Source organism: Trachurus trachurus (assembly GCF_905171665.1).
Source record: "Trachurus trachurus genome assembly, chromosome: 17".
Classification (NCBI taxonomy): domain Eukaryota; kingdom Metazoa; phylum Chordata; class Actinopteri; order Carangiformes; family Carangidae; genus Trachurus; species Trachurus trachurus.
The window spans coordinates 24,533,104-24,552,402 of NC_139900.1; the positions used below are offsets into that span (position 1 = coordinate 24,533,104).

At 43.0% G+C, this 19,299-nt stretch overlaps 1 protein-coding gene across 1 annotated transcript in view; it reads right to left on the minus strand.

Annotated features, from left to right (window-relative positions):
- Nucleotides 1–955: 955 nt before the first annotated feature.
- plppr4a (phospholipid phosphatase related 4a) overlaps nt 956–19,299 on the minus strand; it is a gene marked incomplete at both ends in the record, with an annotated part of 32,450 nt that continues 14,106 nt past the window's right edge. The window contains 9 exon segments of the mRNA XM_083991017.1: nt 956–1,067; nt 1,257–2,048; nt 2,050–2,052; nt 5,465–5,622; nt 7,222–7,837; nt 10,963–11,191; nt 11,955–12,090; nt 14,504–14,677; nt 14,761–14,818. Of these exon segments, the coding sequence (XP_083847143.1) occupies nt 956–1,067; nt 1,257–2,048; nt 2,050–2,052; nt 5,465–5,622; nt 7,222–7,837; nt 10,963–11,191; nt 11,955–12,090; nt 14,504–14,677; nt 14,761–14,818 (2,278 nt within the window).

Sequence of the window (19,299 nt, forward strand, 5' to 3'; positions counted from 1 at the left end):
TAGAATGCTTGTTGTAGCATATTCAAGCACGATGTATGTCCCAGAACAAACACAATACCACCATGAAAATTAGATACTCTTATTGCCCCTCGTAGCCCAGACACTATTAAGACTATGGGTTTCATTTCCACTGTGGCCACCCATTCTCATATGTACAAACACAGCACAGTTATGGGCTTTGAGAACAGTTTCCATCTAATGGCCTGTTGATACACTAGAAAATTTTATATAACAATACATTACCTGTGCTTGACAACAGGATGAGAGCTGAGAATATATGTCAAAATGTTAGTGGTAGAAATGTAATCCCATTCACGGCTGACTGGGCAGCCAGACAGGAAGGGGAGCACAGCCATTATGAGCAATCCATCCTCGCTGACAGGGAGCTGTGGGCCACACCGAGGAGGCTGGACTCTCAGCTTCTGAGCGGGGCAAAGGATCAGCAGTCCAATTAGCCCATTATCCTTGTCTCGTGAAGAAGAGAACTCAGTTTTTCACTTATACAAAAACAGTGGTTTATCCAGCAGTCCAACAGAAATAAATACATTAAAAAAAACAGGAAAAATGTTGAATCAAAGTCACACTAGACTACAGTCTTCTCCTTATTGCCCTGTTGGACTAATTGTGTTTGTACTCTCTATGGCTTGTGACCCAAAGGGGATCTAATAAGCCTACAGTACATCTCCTTGCAAGACCCAACAATTATTCAATATGGTACTAAATCAGCTGGACACCTGACAGGGACAATTGGCCATACAGTACGCCCTAACTGTCTAGGTGAGGGGTTGTGGGTAGGACGAGGGAGTTTCTGGTCATCCCCTACTGGTTGACCCTGGGTGGTGAACAGCTTTCAGAGAACTTCCAGTCCAAACTTCTCCTCTTGATTGGGTGGTGTTGGTCTAATTGGACGAATATTTTATCATGGATGTAGGTTGATGAAATCAAGGCTGATCCGTCATTCTTTATAGACCAACCCCAGAGTTGGAGGTGGAGTGTGAGTCAGGATGGGGCGGGGTAAAGTAGGGGGAGGGGTTGGGCTGGGACGGCCAAACATCCCCTGCAGCTGCCTGTTGGGATGGTTGGGATGGTTGGGGTGGTTGGGGTTGTTGGGGTGATTGGGATAATTGGGATGGTTGGGGTGATTGGGATAATTGGGATGGTTGGGATAGTTGGGATGGTTGGGATAGTTGGGGTGGTTGGGATGGTTGGGGTGGTTGGGATAGTTGGGATGGTTGGGGTGGTTGGGATAGTTGGGATGGTTGGGGTGGTTGGGGTGCATTGGGTGGATGGGGTGAATGGGGTTTTCTTGAAAATTTCTCAGGTTTTCATGGAAACGACTGCTGCTGTCGTTGTCTAGGTTGCTGTCGTCACAGATGCGGTGGTTGTTATGGAGATCCGGGGTGGGCCCTCGTTCGGGGACATGGCCCATGTTGTTGGTGCTGCCCTTCCTCCTCAGGGTGGACTCCCGGCTCGATGAGGCCATCGACTGGCAGTCCGAGCCGCCATCGCTGCTGGCTGCTGCCCCCTCTACTGGGGTGACCCTGATCGTGGTGAGCGCCTGAGGGTGGGGGTGGAAAGGAGGGGCAAAGGTGGCAGTGGGGGTGAATGGCATAGTGGCGTTGGTTGAAATGGGGCTGAAGTTGTGGTGATCATTGTTGAAGTTGGGGTTATTGGGGTTGTTGGGGTGCTGGTAGTTGTTGGGGTTATTTGGATGTAAGGGGTGCACAGGGTGAACAACATGTGGATGGTTTGTATATACACCTCCTCCTCCACCCATTCCTTCTCCCCCTTCACTCTCACTTTCTGTCCCTGTCACACTCCTCCGTCCATCCACTGAGCTGCCGTCCCTCAGTGAGTCACAGCTGTCCGTGTGTCTGTTCAGGTCATTGAGGGTGAAGGCTGACTCTCTGAGAGATCCTCGTTGATCTGGAGGTTTCCATCGCCACGAGCCGCTGCCGTCCGTGCTTGGAGGTTTCACCACAGGCTTGTTTGATCTGGACTCTGGATGGGCTTCAACACGGACTATACTGCCACTTCTTTCCAAACCTCCCCCTGAAGTGAAACACAATCAAATGAAATCCATCAAGTGACTGAGAAAAAACAAGAAATAGGAAACACAAAAATGACCAATACACCAGTCTGTCTCTCAGTACTTTGGTTTCCTTGTGAATATATACAGTAGATCGTCAAAACCAGAGAAATACTATATTAGTTGGAGACCACTGATTCATCCACATCTGCTGCCCCTGAGATTATTTGGGGAAAGACAAGTCCCAATTATAGCTGCTGCGCAGCAATGGGTCGGGTCCGGGCTAATTTTGGCAAATTTAGGCAAATTCTGAGCAACAAACAGGAGAATAGGAAGACAGAACAGTTGACCTTATAATGTTCATTTTGCATCAGTTGTGGATTGAACCCACAACCTCTGGAACCAAAGACCATTGTCTATCACACTGAGCTAATTGACAAGTGGCAGTTCAATAGTGGCTTCACAAATTGAGTAAGCCATTTACTGTCGTGCAGGCAGATTTGAAACCACAGTAAAAACAAAAATCAGTTTTTGAGGTAAAATTCTGATATGTATTTGTCAAAATCTACTATGAGTCTAAGATGTTAGGAGCCTTCGCACATGGTCCAGTCCAAGCTATTTGGATTTTTAAGTTTAGAGGCTTGCTGTGATGCCACCATCAGTACAACTGTCTTGTGTTTTGTGTGTCTTGTTGAGGACATCTGACATTTTGATCTGTCATCATCATCATCACCCTTGCTGGGTCTCGAACTCACAATCTCTGACACCAAGAACCAGCTCTTAACTCGCTGGCTAATTAGTTGGTATTGAGACCTGCTGTGTAGCTTCATTTATCCACTCAGGTGAGTCAGTGCCCGGGCAGCTGTTGTGATGAAATGGTCAAAATGTCAGAAATTCAGTTATCTAAACAAAAATCTGATAAAACATAAATTGCATCTTGACAGCATGGAAATGTTGGTGATTTGTTTTTAACTCTAAGTGTTTTGCTTCATAAGAGAAAATATGATGTTTAAAAATTCCACTCTCACATTGGCTGCAGTTGTTCCCATGAGAGCAGAATTCAAAATGTTCTCAAAAATTCAGTTTTTGAGATAAAATTCTGATATTTGCCAAACTTCATCAACCATGACTCCAGAATATTCTCAATTTTTTTCAGGAAGATTGAAAATGTATTTATCAAGAATTTGATGGTATACGTTTACAGTACTGTTTACAGTCAAACGTTTTCATGTACTGTAGGCTCAATTTTTGCTTAATCAAAAATCCAAGAAACAAGTTTTGTGGAGGACAGTCTGGAGATGCTCTGTAGCAAGTTTGGTGACAATTGAGCAAAAATTGTGGGAGGAGATACATTTTAGTTTAAAAAAGTTTAAAAGTTTTACAGTTATTGAAAAAAACAGAGTGATGGACGTCATAAGTGGACAAAAGTTTCAGCAGTATCTGGGCTACATTGTGGTGAAGTTTCAAAACTGTAGCATCTACCGTTGGTTTGGTAGGAATTTTTTTGAGTTTTTAAATTTAAACGCTTATTGTGCCCCCCCTAGGAGGGGGGGGGGGGGGGGGGGGGGCACATGTCCTTGGAGTTGAGTGAATCTGGCATGGGACTGGACCTTTGTGCAAAGTTTGGTGACTTTTCACCCATGGGAAGTATGACTTCCTTGGAGGAAGAAGAAAGAAGAAGAAGAAAGAATTCCTAGGAATACAATAGGTTCCCGGCAGCTTAGCTGCCCGGACCCTAATAAACTACAGTGAGGAATAAGATATATTTGTTAGTAGGATAAACTCATTGATGATTTTGGTCTCAATGGTTTTATACTTTGTGGACAATAGAAAAAGAGACCTCACATACATGTATCCTTTAGGGGTGTAACGATACACAAAAATCACGGTTCGGTACGTACCTCGGTTTTGAGGTCTCGGTTCGGTTCATTTTCGGTACAGTAAGAGAACAAAATGCAAAACATAAATTTGCTTGTTGTTTATTAGGAATTTTTCTAAACCAAATTTACATGTTTTAGTCAAATGTAATTATTTTACTCACCTACTAATGTTATGTTGTAGGTATTGTCCCTGGTACAAATAAACATATTAAACTAAACTAAGCCGTTATACAAAATATGAAAAAATATAATACTGTTGTAAAGTGCTACCTAATAAGTTCAATAAATTATTCTCAAAATAACAAAACATATAAAATATGATTTTAAAAAAAGCTTCTTTTTTTTTTTTTTACATGTAAAGTGCAGCACTAACAGTTCAGGCCAGTGACGGACTGACCATAGGGCAATGTGGGCAAATGCCACAACGGCTGCCTGACAATGCAACCGTTCGGCCGCAAATAAATAAATAAATGAATGAATAATGCGGATCATCACGACGGCACAGTGCGTAGTGTCAACACAGCAGCGACATGCGCCTGCTCTTGGCGCATCTGCAGCAGATCCACAGGTGCTGGAGCTCGTGTGCAACACAGACACAGAGAGAGAGATAGAGAGAGAGGGACGGACAGAGGGACAGGCAGACAGACAGAGAGGAGATAGGAGCCACAGCCCCCACCTCCACTCCTCCTACAAACAGGAAGGGTCTTCAAGCCTCTGTTTTCTCGCTAGCTGTAGCATTAGCTGTAGCATTAGGGATAGCCACAACGTAAACGGGCTGCACGTGTAGCTGCAGGCGGACTGTAAACACACACAACTTCTGTACCGAAACTCACTCGTTCTCAGCGCTGTGCCGAATCGGTTCAAAACAAATACATGTACCGTTACACCCCTAATATCCTTTCATTGTTATTTTTGTCTGTCTAAACTACATGCAGTCTGTCTTTGATTAAAAACATAAGTTGTTTGTGACACTAAATATCAAAGAGTGTCAGGTGGCAGAAGCTGGCATCAACTGTCCAGGTTACCAGTTCCCAAGGTTTCCTGCTATAACAGCATATAATTTCCAATTAGCCTATTGATTGTTTTACATTGTTAAATCTATATTGTACAAAGTTGGGAGCATTGTTTTGGTTACTTAACTGGTGTATGGCCTTAGGCTTGGCCCACCACCTGCTTATGTTTGAACCTCAGCCAGTCAGCTTGAAACTAACATTGGCTGACATAGCGTTGATGGTTGCGTTGATGCTAATGCTTCCTCTCTCTGTACTGACAAGGTTTCAGGTATATTAGGCCCCGCCCCATTCTCGACAGTCGACAGGATTGGCTCCCTGGTTTGTGACGTCTGAAACCCAGGCCATTTGAATCTGTGCTTATGAGACTGTCACTGGTTCTGTGCAGTTTAAGGTTTTAAGGCTCAGTCGTGGTGTTGATTCATTTCACTTGTCATATGTCTGACTTACAGTATATAAAAACATCATGTAAACATTAACAAGGTGAAACACCTGATGTTGATCAGAGGGCTTACTGTAAGTGACAGTGACTCTTTCAGTGATACAGACCTCCTCCCACTGCTCCGGTGGTGGAAGCAGGTGGTGATGGGTCCTGGTCCATCAGGGCTCGGTACCTGATGGATCCAGTGCAGCTGACAGTGCTGCCACCGTCCTCCGATCGGGGGGAGTAGAGCAGACCCTGCTGTTTGGATAAGGCTATAACCTGGAAGAGGAGAAAGGCAAGGCAAGGCAAGGCAATTTTATTTGTATAGCCCGTTTTTAAAGTACATATTTTTTTGGCGTTTTTGCCTTTATTTGATAGCACAGCATAGATAGACAGGAAAGGGGGAGGCAGAGAGAGGGGGAATGACATGCCTGAAAGGTCTGCCTGACGCGGGAGTCCATATAACATAGAAATCTGTACTGAATGAAGGAATGATACAGGGATTTGAACAAATTCCTGCTAATATCATGGAAAATATCCCGGAGAGAGCTGTGAGTTCAAAGATCTAGGTCACATTTGTTTTCTTGCACCATGTCAAAAGACACTACAATCCCTCAGTCATTCATGTAGACGTCAACACCTTTGTGAAGCCTTACTTGATGCTTTTACACTTGACACAGAGAGATTTCTTCTTTCTACTTCCAAGAGCTGAGCTGTCTATGAAGCAGCAGACGTACTTCTCTAATATCTAATGAAAAATATCCATTATTGCCTTGCAATGTCTTTGTATTTGACTGTATTGTTTGTTTATAAAAAAGTTTAATAAAGTTTGTTGAAAAACATCCCATCCCATCAGTCACAAGAGGGAATCGTCAGCATTCACATCTACATGTGTTGATAAATCAGTGCTGTCAGCTGTAGTTCATTATTTACATGTTAAAATGAATACTGATGGAATAATCTTTTTTTCTTAATTGTGTTCAGTCTGTGGCTCTTATGAGAACACTAAAAGCATAAAAGCCTTTTGATTTTTTTTTTTTTTATCCCTGCGGTGCTCCAGTCAGAAACAGCCTGACTGACATAGCTGGTTACTCTGTTTGCTTCACTTCACAAACTGATGTGAGAGTGAAACAGATTTAAACAAACAGGAGGAAAATACGACATAAAACCACGCTGCTCCTGGACTGGACCTGAACTCCTGATATAACCTGCTCTGCCCTTTTATCTTCATCACTGTGGTCTATGCTATTATTTATGATCTTTACTCCTTTTCATTGTGACTTTACCTTTGTTACATGCATTATTTCAGAATTCACATTATAAAAACTATGAGCAGCTGGTAACCATGAGCAGCTGATCAGTCATAGATTCAAAACGGCATTTCTAGGAGGCTAGTTTTTTGTGTCACTGCCACTGTGCCACAGCAGGGGATGCTGGTCTTCTAGTAGTCTGAGTAGTCACAATGGTCAGACACACCTGGATTAATCAGGTTGTCCAATAATGTAAGACAGGAAATGAAGGAGCAGCACTAAGTTCAGGAAGTATTGGAGTTGTGCAAAGAGCCCATTATTATACACTGGACCTGCTGAATTACAGTGTTTACCTATCGCCTCTACCTCATGTAACTCAAAATAAATTTGAGGCAACTCAAGTTCAACTTCATGACAACTGAGTGAAGTGTTCTCTTTGTTCTGAACCTGTTGGCTGTGTCTGACACAGTGAAGCACCACAGGTCACTCTCACTCAGTGACATGTGAAGGGCTTGGGTCTAAAAAGAATCACAGGAACCTGTAGGCTGTGACCTAGAACCCTTCCTGTCCCACAGAGAGCGGTGGGCTGTGTGAGTCGACGTAGGGGAAGAAGAAAGAAAGAGTTAACCTGCATGAGGCGCGGCTGTCCTCCAGCGCTGAGCGGCCTGCAGGGGATGCTGGTCTTCTCAGCCACTCTCAGCCATTTCTCCCTCACCGACCCCCCACCGTCCATGATGCTGTCCTCTGACTCACTCTCCTGATCTCTGCAGGTGGGGTTCTCCTCCTCAGGAATATGAACCAGCTGAGAGGATCCGGGCCTGGACTGGATGGACACTCTGGCCCCGCCGGCCAATCCTGTGCTTCCATTATGGGACATGTGATTGTGATTGGCCATAGGAACAGAGCTAGCCGCTAGCTTCATGTACTGAACTGGGATGTGGCCTCCAGCACGCAGCTCCGCCTCCTGGGTGGTGATTGAAGGTGGGTGGACTCCAGCGTGCAGCTCTGCCTCAAGGCCCATGGCGGACGGTTCGGAGGAGCAGCGCAGTTCCATGTTCCTTTGAGGGGAAGAGGAACAGGTTGGTCTTATTCCATCCATCACCTGCAGGGACAGCTTCCTGTTGTCGTTCTTATTCTTCCACTGACTGAGCAGCTGCTTGGAGCGGGTGGAGTCCATTGAGGCATGGATGGAGGCGTGACGGCGAGGAATGCGTCCCTCTTCCATCGAGGAGCCTCCATGGGACCTGGAGTAAGAAGGACAGGTATTTATCAATAAGACACAAAAGTTTTTCTGATTATATGTTAAAATACAGAGTTAGAAGAGTAAAATCACACTGGGGCAGGAAGAGAAACTGCTGTTTCAGATCAATAAACTGAATGTATAGACTACTGATCAGTGAAAACCCCAACCCTCACATGGATCAGGTGTTGACAACCTCTGACAGTCACTGATTGATTCTTTACACTTTTTACAGTTATCACACTAAAATGGGAACATGAGAAGCAGTCTCTTAAAGGGATATTTCACCCAAAATCGATAATTCACCAATTTTCTATTCACCGTCAGGTACTGTAGGTCGCTTTTGGAGTTCCAGGGGGGTCCGGCTGGCGACGGATTTTCATATAATGGCGGCGGATTGTGCTCACTTTTGAATCGTCCAAAACACACACTATGAAACATCCAAATACCTCATCCGTACTGGTGTCCTGAAGCCGCCACATGAAAATGTTGTTTGGAAAGAATTAATGTGATCTGTGTTTTTATCCTTGTTGTAGCAGTAGTTCCCAGCGGCTGTGTGAGATTTGCTGTAAGATGTTCTTCCGTTTACATCATACATCCATGGTTTACAACGATGAACATCTCGCAGCAAATCTCGCACATGCGAGACATCAACAGAGCCCCTGGAGTTACTACTACAACAAGGAACAGAGATCACATGAATTTTTTCCCAACAACTTTTTCATGTGGCGGCTTCAGGACACTTGGGTCAGTACAGATGAGCAGTATGGAGGTATTTGGATGTTTCATAGTGTGTGTTTTGGATGATTCAAAAGTGAGCACCATCCACCGCCATTATATGAAAATCCGTTACCAGCCGAACCCCCCCTGGAACTCCAAATGAGTTTTGATGACTCCGTAAGTTCTCTAAACCCTTCCTTGGCATGACAGTGAGTAGAAAATTGGTGAATTATTGATTTTGGTATCCCTTTAAACTCGCAGAATAACAAGCTCAATTTCTGCTGTTTTCTTGTATACAACATCTATTGCACGTCTGCCCGTCCTGGGTGAGGGATCCCTCCTCTGTTGCTCACCCTGAGGTTTCTCCAATTCTTCCCTTTTAAAAGGGTTTTCAATGGAGTTTTTCCTCAGTCGATGTGAGGGTCTAAGGGCAGAGGATGTTGTTATGATGCCATGTAAAGCCCTTTGAGACAAACTGTTTGTAAAAATGGGCTATACAAATAAAATTGCCTTGCCTTGCTTTATACTCCGTTTTCAGTTCTATATCACACAGTTCTCTAGATGAGGCAAAACAATCCAAATCAAAATCTGTGTTCCCTTGGAAATTGGCACCAATGAACTGGCAACATCCACTCTTCCCAGGTCAAACACTGGAAATCAGAGCTGTAGCACCATGAAAAGGGAACAGCTGAGCTGAGCGCTCCTGTTTTGGAGAAAAATGGAGGTCAGTGGTGCACTTAAACCTTTTGGATATAACACTTCATCACTTCGTTTGACCCATATAATGATTTCAATATTTTTAATGGTGTAATTACTATTGTATCATTTCATAAGTTATGGCCAAAAAGGTGTTAATCACCCTGACAGGGGGTGACTGCTGTACTGTACAAGTTTCTATGGGAGAGAGGGAAACAGGACATTGATGTGAAGAGGAGCAGCACACATCCAGCTGCTGCTGGTGTGGCGTTCTACATAGAAGATAATGGGAGCAGCCATTCAGGCCAAGTGTGTGTTGAGCTTTAGACCCTGTGAAGTGGTGAGCTGAGCTCCATAAGAACAGCCACCACCATGTTCTACCACAGAAAACCATGTCATTCCTCACACCCACTCAGACCTTGATGCTTCTTCAACAGATAAACATCTGAAATCTGTTAATGTGTCAAATGTGTGTTACTGCGTCAGACAGAGAGGAAGAGACAGACTGGACAGCTTGCATCAGTCAGACAACCAGCTGTTAGGAATATACTGTATATATCCCTTCCTCCTCCTGGATTTGTTTAGGACAATGCACATTAATCAACATATCAGCAAAAAGCATCAATATAAATACACTGTGTGTTTACAGTGAGTGAGACTGTTAAGAGTTTTACAAAAAGGTGAGATCAGATCTGAATGATTGGTTCTATAAATGAGTTCTCTTCACTGAGGACTCCAGACAATAGAAAAACTATAATATCATTATTTAAACATTCAGCCTATATCACACATCACATCCAAATAACTCATAAATGCTCAAGTCGTGTAGATTATTAGAACAGTGGCTCCTCTAAGATTCAACACAGAGCAGCTGTGAATACTTCTGCTGACTGAACAAACTCATTATCATGTGTTAGGTTTTAATCTGCTCACACCCTGAGGCACACACTCTTTCCCTACTCTCCTCTAAACCATTCACAAAAACTCACCAAACTTCATTTGCTCTGTACATCCCACATAGACACACTGACTTCAGTGGTTGTAATCTAAGCGCTCTCATCCTCCACATGCTCTTCCACAGGCCAAGAGAGCAGCTGAGGTGCTGCTCACACTTACTGACCTAACACAATGTTACTTTTTTCAGTTACTATTAAAACACATCTCTGTAGCTAGACTTTCACCAGTGTCCGCCCTACAACATGAATAATTAATTACATATATATGTAAAGACAAAAGATCAGTTTTGGGTGTCTACATTAAAATGTTGGGGCGGTGTTTTGAGATTTAGCCACACTGGGACCCATTTCCAAAAAATACCTTTTTAGACCTCCCAAATCACTGTGTCCATGTAAATGAAACACCAAAACCATAAAAAAAAACTCATATCCATGTGGTGGGGCCCTAAATGTTGAATAAATAAACATTAATCTTGTCTTGGCTTTAGAACTGCTTGAACAGGACTTGACAGCTTCGCATGTTCAGGTCCCTCTGCACTGGAACAATTAGCAGCTAGCTGGGCCAGCTACTAATTAATTGATATTAGAATTAGAAAATGTGAGCATGTACTGTCTGTTTAATTTCTGAGGCAGTTCTCACTAAAATGTCTGTCTCCACTATTACTGGAATAACCTCTAATCTTTGATTAGCATGTGAGAGTCAAACAGTGTAGTATTATGGGGAGCAGCCTTCTTTGTCTCTTATCAAAACAGTTACCGTGGCAGTGTACTGCTGCTGAAGGTCATCATGTTGTCACGGTTGTCTAAGGGACTGGATGATGTTATCACCTCCACCTCAGCACTGGCTCTCTTCAGATTGGACAGAGAGGGCTCTCGATAGGAGGAGCTCCGAGTCAGGATAGGTAGTGGTTGGTCGGCGGACAAGGCGTGGGAGGAGGTCCTGGTGATGATGGGTTCTGGTTGGCTGGGAGCCAGGGTGTGGTGGCCTATCAGAGGACAGCATGGAGAGGTTAAACTGTAAAGTTACAACAGTGGGGTGATGAAGTTACATAATTTACTGATTCAAAGTGAGTTATTACTAAGTGAGAGAGAGAGAGAGAGAGAGATAGACAGAGATAAAGATATAGAGATAAAGTCGTGGCGATAGAGGTAAAGAGATATAGAGACAGAGATATTTAGAGATGGAGATATGGATATATAGATAGAGATAAAGAGATGTAGAGATATAGAGAAAGAGATCATGGGCTCTAAATAATCACAACAACCACTATTCAATGCAACTAATGGGATCAGCACATACATTTATATCTATATCGATTGTCCCGTCACATCTGATCTGAAGGCGGTCGGCAGGCGTAATGGAAACTCAACCTGACTGAATTACTGTAACACTGAAACTGTGATGCAAACTAACAAAAAACTGAAAACAAACTAACTATCATCTCTCTCAGCCAATTACAACCAGCCTCAGCATCAGATAGTGAGTATATATTCAGCATCTCTCATCTCATCTTCAAATGAAAAGAGAAAAAGAGAGATGCTCGGCAATATGTCCTTTACACAGAGATTTGCACCTTGCACGCTAGAGATAGAGAGATAGAGATACAAAGATATAGAGATAGAGATATAAATTCATATAGATAGATAGATAGATAGATAGATAGATAGATAGATAGATAGATAGATAGATAGATAGATAGATAGATAGATAGATAGATAGATAGATAGATAGATAGATAGATAGGAGACCTGGGCGGTTGTTGCTAACTGTAGCCTGGCTGACGTTGGGCAGGGAGGACACGGGGGGCTCTCTCAGGATGGGGGGAGATGGTCGACATCTAGACCGATCTTCACTTGGCTGGAAATTCCCCACTGCATACACACCCTGCACACAAACACACACACACACACACACACACACATGGTAAGACAGAGGGGTGTGCTGAAAGACAGAAGGATAAAACCGCTGGTGGTCTGGTGCAACATCTATCAGCAGTGACAGTCTAACAGAATCTTTAACTGTCCAGTGATGATAATCCCAACAACATCCAAATATCACTGACATGGTAAACTCTAGCAATGCAAATGGAATATCAAAGTATCAATCAGGGAAAGTAAAATGATGTGGTTTGTGCAGACAGCACACACAGAGGCTGCCAATCAGACTCAGTTCAGCATCTTTTCTTTTCATTTCTACAACCACCGTATGTTCTGTAGACTATTACCTACAGAACATATGAGGGCAATTATCAACTCTGTACACTGAACAACAAAATACAGGACACATATTCTGCAATACATGTTAAAGGTTATCTACAACTTTTTCATCAAAAGGATTAATTTTTCAAAAATAATGCATCCACAGAATGTCTAGAGGGGTGCAGAATAAAAGTATTAATTTTACTGAATAAAAAAAAATTGTTTATAAATAATTGTTTAATAAATTTTGGCGGGTCCGAAATATATAAATATTTACATCTGGTTACATTGGCAACGTCGGCATGGAATGATCTCTGTGGCAACAGCATTAGAACTTTAGCTACTGCTGTAACTGGCAACCAGTAAAATGTAAGGTTGGAGCGAGAGCAGGCAGTGTGAGTTCTACACCTACTGGCCAGAAGGAATTAAACTTGTAGCTATCACCTTTAATTATATTACAATTTGGCTCATTTCTCTAAACAGAAATTACATTCTTTTTTGAGAATGTAATTCCTGTTTAGAGAAATGAGCCAAACCAACTGAGAAAAACTGTAATGAATTATGTTCCACATCCATCATTTTCTATATGCGTAAAGATAAAAGACATCCACTGGTGAAATGTGTGTCGTTTAAACCTTATATCTGGAGCCAGTGTTTCTTCCTGCAGGAGGAGGCAGAACAACAAGTGCAGACAGCTGAGGAGGCCAGTGTGTGTGTGTGTGTGTGTGTGTGTGTGTAACTGTTGTAGTTCATGTCCATGTGTGTGTGTATAGAGTGGAGGAGGATGGTGTGTGGGAGGTATCATACTGAGTATCCACCACTTTCTACATGAGAGCCGAACATCCATGTCCATGTGTTGCACTGTGCCTCACGTCTGCAATCAGTGTTACATTGAAATAATGTGTATTACTCCCCAGCAACCTGCAGGAGCCGAGGCATTTCATTTGAAACACTGAACATCATGAAACCACAAACGCAAAAGCCTTTCTCCACTGCATGGTGCTGGCTTTTTTAACTGGTAAATGGAAATAGACTTCCACTTATATGAGCTTTTCTAGTCCCTAGAACCATTAAAGGGATACGCCAGCATTTTTTTTCCATGTCTTGCCTCACTCCTGAGTCCATGACAAGCAGATAGACACCATCCTTTTGACTGTGCGTGCAGTAACAAGGGAGAGCCCGTATCGCCCGTAATTAGCTTAGCTCAAACGCTGGAAGTGCATAGGTAGTGTTAGCCTGCCTCCACCTAAAGTCATCAGAGAAACTCTTCAGCAACTCTAAACGGAAACCGGCGGGCCGATCTTTGTCTCAGAGCTGACAAAACTCTCCGGTAAGGCATCTTGAGCGGTCAAATGCCGGTAACGGGACGAGATCGGTCAAAGCGGAGGGTTCAAGCAAAGACGGTTTATTTTGGTTCAAGCTAGCTACATCGAGGGTAGGTTAGCTTCCTATTTCAAAGTAAAAGCACAAATTCTATCGTCATGGTTTTCTGTATGTAAAGGGCAACAGGTGTTTTATTTTGTGAAAGTAACCGGAAGTGCGTTGGTCATAACAGCTAGCTTGAGTAGCGCCGAATTTGTCTGAACAAAATTGTAAAGTGATATAGAAATGGAGACATAGAGATACATAAAGAGATAGATACAGATATGGAGATATAACGATATGGAGAGATAGAGGTATAGGGGTATAGACCTAGTGATGTAGAGATAAATATATGCAATTGGCAACAACACATTTCTGTTCATGCCAATAAAGCTGTTTGAATTGAATTTACATAATAGAGATATAGATATAGAGACAGAGATAGAGATATATAGATGAATATAGAGATAGAGACTTCACACTGTTCAGTGTAAGCACATGTATACAGTATAATGACAGACAACAGTTGTGTTTCCTGTGTCCTAGTGCAGAATCATTGCAGGATGTAAAATTCAAGTAATGTTGTTGACAGAAACAGCAACAAAGGACAAGCAGGACACTGCTGAAGAAGTGTAGTTGTAAGGGTGACTAAATGTATTACTACATGATGTGTGTAACTCTAGGTTAAAGTCTGATCCATCAGCAGTAAGCAGCACCTGGCCTGTAAGAACAGTTACCAGATAAACAGCGATGGCAGCTCCGAGTAACCAGCCACAGTACACATCAACAGGGTGGTTTCTGAACTGGATGATCCTGGTCAGCCCAGCCAGGATGGCCAGCATGATGAAGGAGAAGACCAGCAGAGGCTTCAGCAGCTTGGCCGAGTCCGTCAGCACCGTGTTGAAGTACATCTGAAACACAGTTCATCCTCTTTTACTGTACGTTGAAGCTGGAAGGCTCACTCTGCGCACCAGTGTTCACAGCCACTACTTACTGAGATGTAGACAGCAGCAAAGGCAGCCAGAGTTGCATGCTGGGAGGGGAAAGACTTCCTGTTAAGACAAAGACAGAGCGTTCTTGAAGCTAATTATCATGTTCAGACAGCTGAGGACAATACTGAATATTCATGTGCAACGAGGAAGTGACTTTCAAAGAAACTTGTGTGTGTGTGTGTGTGTGTGTGTGTGTGTGTGTGTGTGTGTGTGTGTGTGTGTGTGTGTGTGTGTGTGTGTGTGTGTGTAGGTGTGAATACTATCTAAATACCCGTTTGTACAGGCACCAGGGGCCAGGTGTAGACAACTGTGTAGATTCATGGTTTAAACTGTGTCCACACACCAAACCACACATATGCATAATGTGCATGGTTCCACATGGTTCATAATTATTTCCCTCCCACAATTGGCTGAAAATAGATGACAACCCTCCCTCAAACAATCACTTTGAATAAAAAAAACTGTGTGTGTTCCACCCAATGATCACACAGAAAAAGATGAGAAAGAAGAACAATTTCCCTGATTGTGAAACTGAAGCTCTTACTGATGGGAGGTAGACGTTTACTTTGTACAATCACACAACAATTATGAGCTGTTTTAGTCTGAACCTCCTGTGTCAGGGCCACAGACTTCACAAAGAGGCTTCAGACTGGCTCTAACACTGTGTGAATAAAACAGGTGTAACTAGCCAGTTGGTCTAACCTCAGGTGTGTCTTAAAGACATGAAGAGATGAATTAGCAGCATTCATTTACTTCTTAGGTCAAAACTTTTTGTTTTTGGACTTGGCCCTAAACGGGCCCTAGTTTGGTGGCGCAAGGTAGCGCAGCCGGTGTAATGCAAGTTTCGACCAGCGCAGCCTAGCGCAAGGTCAGATTGGCAGATCGCGCTGTGCTGAGATAGGTGTGGCCGCGCAGCAGGGGGAGTCGTCACAGATTCAGCTTGGCGCAGTGGAAGTTTCGTGCGAAAATGTCCCGCCGAGGGTGCGCTGAAAGCTCGCCACCTCAAACAAGGTCTACTCTCAGCGCAGGGCGAAGCGCAGCAGGTGCAGTGGAAGTACGCACTGTGCCCTTGTGATGATCCGCTTTATTTATTTATTTATTTATTTACTTATTAATTTATTAGCGGGCGCGCGACCGCGTCGTCACGCAGCCGTAATGAAAAACAAAACACAAATCATCATCTCTCTTAGCCCACCACAGCATCCTCGGTATCAGATAGTCAGTATATAGCCTATACTCAGCATCTCTCATCACAGAAAAAAAAGAGAGACGGACAGACAGAGAGAGAGAGAGAGAGAGAGAGCGTCCTTTACGCTGATTCCATCCCTGTTACGCATGGTGTTTGTTTATGTTGTGATTAGTGTACACCTCTCATCTTTCTTACACAGGGAATAATAAATTTAATTGAATAAATGTGAGTTTCTTTATTAGTTTATTAGTTGTTGTTTTTTACACTGGGCAGCGGTTCTCAGTGTATCAGATCAAACCTGATTAAGGATATTAGTAAACTCATTATTCGGCCACTCTGAGCTCGGACCTCTGGACCAAAACAGCTGTTTCCTCCTGGGAGAGGTTCAGCCACTGGCGCCGCTGTCTCCTCCGTCCATGTCAAAGTATAAAAAATGATAAACTTGCAGCGCGCATCACTGTGGCGCAGTTAAAGGTGAGGAGAGGAGCTCATTTGATTGGTGAAGATCCGAATCGGCCTTTCTCTCCTCCTCCTGTCTCCCTCCCGCCCTGTCTCCTCCCCCTTTGCCGTTTGCGCCGGTAGGAGGGACGAGGGGAGGGCTTGCGCTGGCCTGAGTCGGACTGCGCTGCCCACCAAACTTGCGAAATGGACCTGGACACGCCTCGTTGGCGTGGCGAAGCTGCGCTGAGCTTAGACTTCGCTCGGTCTAGGAAACTAGGGCCCATTTGTGAATATATTAACTGTGGCTGCCATGGCTGCTGTAGTCAGAAACATTGCCTCAGTTAGTTTGAAAATCTGAAACTGAAAAACTAGCTCATGAATTTATTACCTCTCGACTGAACTTCTGTAATTCTGTATTATCAGGATGTTCCAATAATTCAGTGATGTAAAACGCTGCTGCCTGACAGGAACTAGAGGACGAGATCACAGCTCTCCTGTGTTGCCTCTCTGCATCGGCTCACAGTAGAATCCAGAATAGAATTAAAAATCCTACTCCTCAGCTACAAAGCTATTAATGGTTGTCGTGGAAACACCTCATATCCTCATAGTGCCCTATCATCATAACAAAACACTCCACTCTATAAATAATAAGAATAATAAATATTATTATAAAAAAAGAAAAAGAAATAACCCTTGAGTCCACTGTACAAGTACACAGCGGATCTCTGCCTGAGAATCTCAAAGAACACAAGAGGGGTTAGAACAGTGGTTTCCAACCTTTTTTGGCTTGTGACCCCATTTTGACATCACAAATTTCTGGTGACCACACAATCAAGTGCAGTCACATGATCACGGGGTCACCGTCAATCAAGATGCGCCAGCCCAGATATTTTTATATGCTGCATTATATTCAAGAAAGTGAAAGTATAATTAGTTAAAAAATATATTTTTATCAGTATTTTTTTTTTTCAATTACTAGACATTTCAAGCGACCCCACATGGGGTCCTGACCCCAAGGTTGAAAAACACTGGGTTAAAAAGTCAGGGATAATGGGGAGCTAGTGTAAAGGTGAGAGAGAGAGAGAGAGAGAGAGAGAGAGAGAGAGAGATGGTGAGGTATAGAGATATACCGTAGATAGATAGATAGATAGATAGATAGATAGATAGATAGATAGATAGATAGATAGATAGATAGATAGATAGATAGATAGATAGATAGATAGATAGATAGATAGATAGATAGATAGATAGATAGATAGATAGATAGATAGATAGATAGATAGATAGATAGATAGATAGATAGATAGGAGACCTGGACAGTTGTTGTTAACTGTAGCCTTGCTGATGTTAATTAAAGGTGGTTAAACAGGATCAGCTCAGTCAGTGATTAAAGGTCCAGCAGCTGAGTTCTGGGCAGTCTGTAGTTGTATTTTATTGTGTTAGATGACCGCAGGAGGCTGCTAGAGTAATGGAGCAGTGTCATTGGTAGTGTCATGACCAGTGAAGTCCAGCAGCACAATGGTGCTCAGGCTGATGTCAGCATTTATCAACAGGTAGTTAGTGACTTTTAATGGGACTGTCTCTGATTTTGTTCCATAGCAGACTGAAGCTGCAATGACACATGGTCTCTTGCACTAGGGTGCAGGATATGACTATTATAAAGAACCAGACAGTAGGATACTGGACGTTATGATTTGGTGCTGTACAAATAAAACTGTATTGTTTTAAATTGAATTTAAAGGCATGGTATCCAATGAGTCACATCTGATTACACATAAATTATCCAATGTCATAACTGCAAACTGCAAATACTGAGAGAAGAGCAACAGTCTGTTTGATCCAGTCGAAAGCTAGTCGATAAAGGTCAGAAGGAGAATATTTGAACTATGCAGTGGAAATGATGAGATTTAACAAAATAAATCATGCTCAGATTTCTGAAGGCTGCTCTCCTCCACAGCGCAGACTGAGAGTGTGTGTGGAGACATGGCACAGAACAGTCTGTACTGCTGCTGCCTTGTCACCAGATTTAATTGTGGCTTCCACACTGTTTGAGTAGTGTGCGTTGTGCAGCTCTTTACTTTCAGATCACTGTGTTTCTTCAATGTAATGCCATGAAATTAACATTGTGCTTGGTGCAATACGACACAAAGTAGTGGGTGGTGATGCTCTGTGTGTGTGTCTGCCTCAGGTTCACGGAGCTTGTGACTGTCCCACTGTGCTCAGCAACACGGCAAAAGCATGGACATGTTGAAGGTCAGTCCCAGGGACATAATATTATACTTGCAAATTGTGGATTATATAAAGAAGGACACATCACTTCATGGCTGCAGCTCATCTTAGAAAATAAACCTCTGACTTCTTTCAGGGAAACACTGCAGAGAGACACGTTATGATTAATCACTGAACAGTCAACAGTCTGTTGTACGACTCACTAGCTGTCTGTGGTCTCAGCTCTTCTACTGTCTCAGCTCACTCATGGCTGTTGTCTAAATGTCTGTTAGGAACTGTCCAGAGCTTGATTTAACATTATGTTGTGTTGGGTAATACCCTCATTTTCCAGATTTATAACATTCATGATTTAACATTTCCACCTGTAATTGAGCCACGAGATCAATCATGGTAACCATAGTAACTCATTTATACACCTGCCTTTGTGCGCATAGCTGGAGTCATTCTATATCCATGTATCATGATGTGTGGGGTGTGTTAGCTGCCTGTAATGACCTCATCCTACATCAGCTTTATGATTTAATGGACATAAATAAAGGAAGTCTCTCTGCTTCATTATAAATAAAAATAAATAAGTTTTGAACTGAGACTCCATTGAGATCTAAATGACAAAGACCAAGACATTCAATTGTCTTGCTCCATGACTGAGAACACCCACTCACCTCTTTGTTTAAAGCAGAAG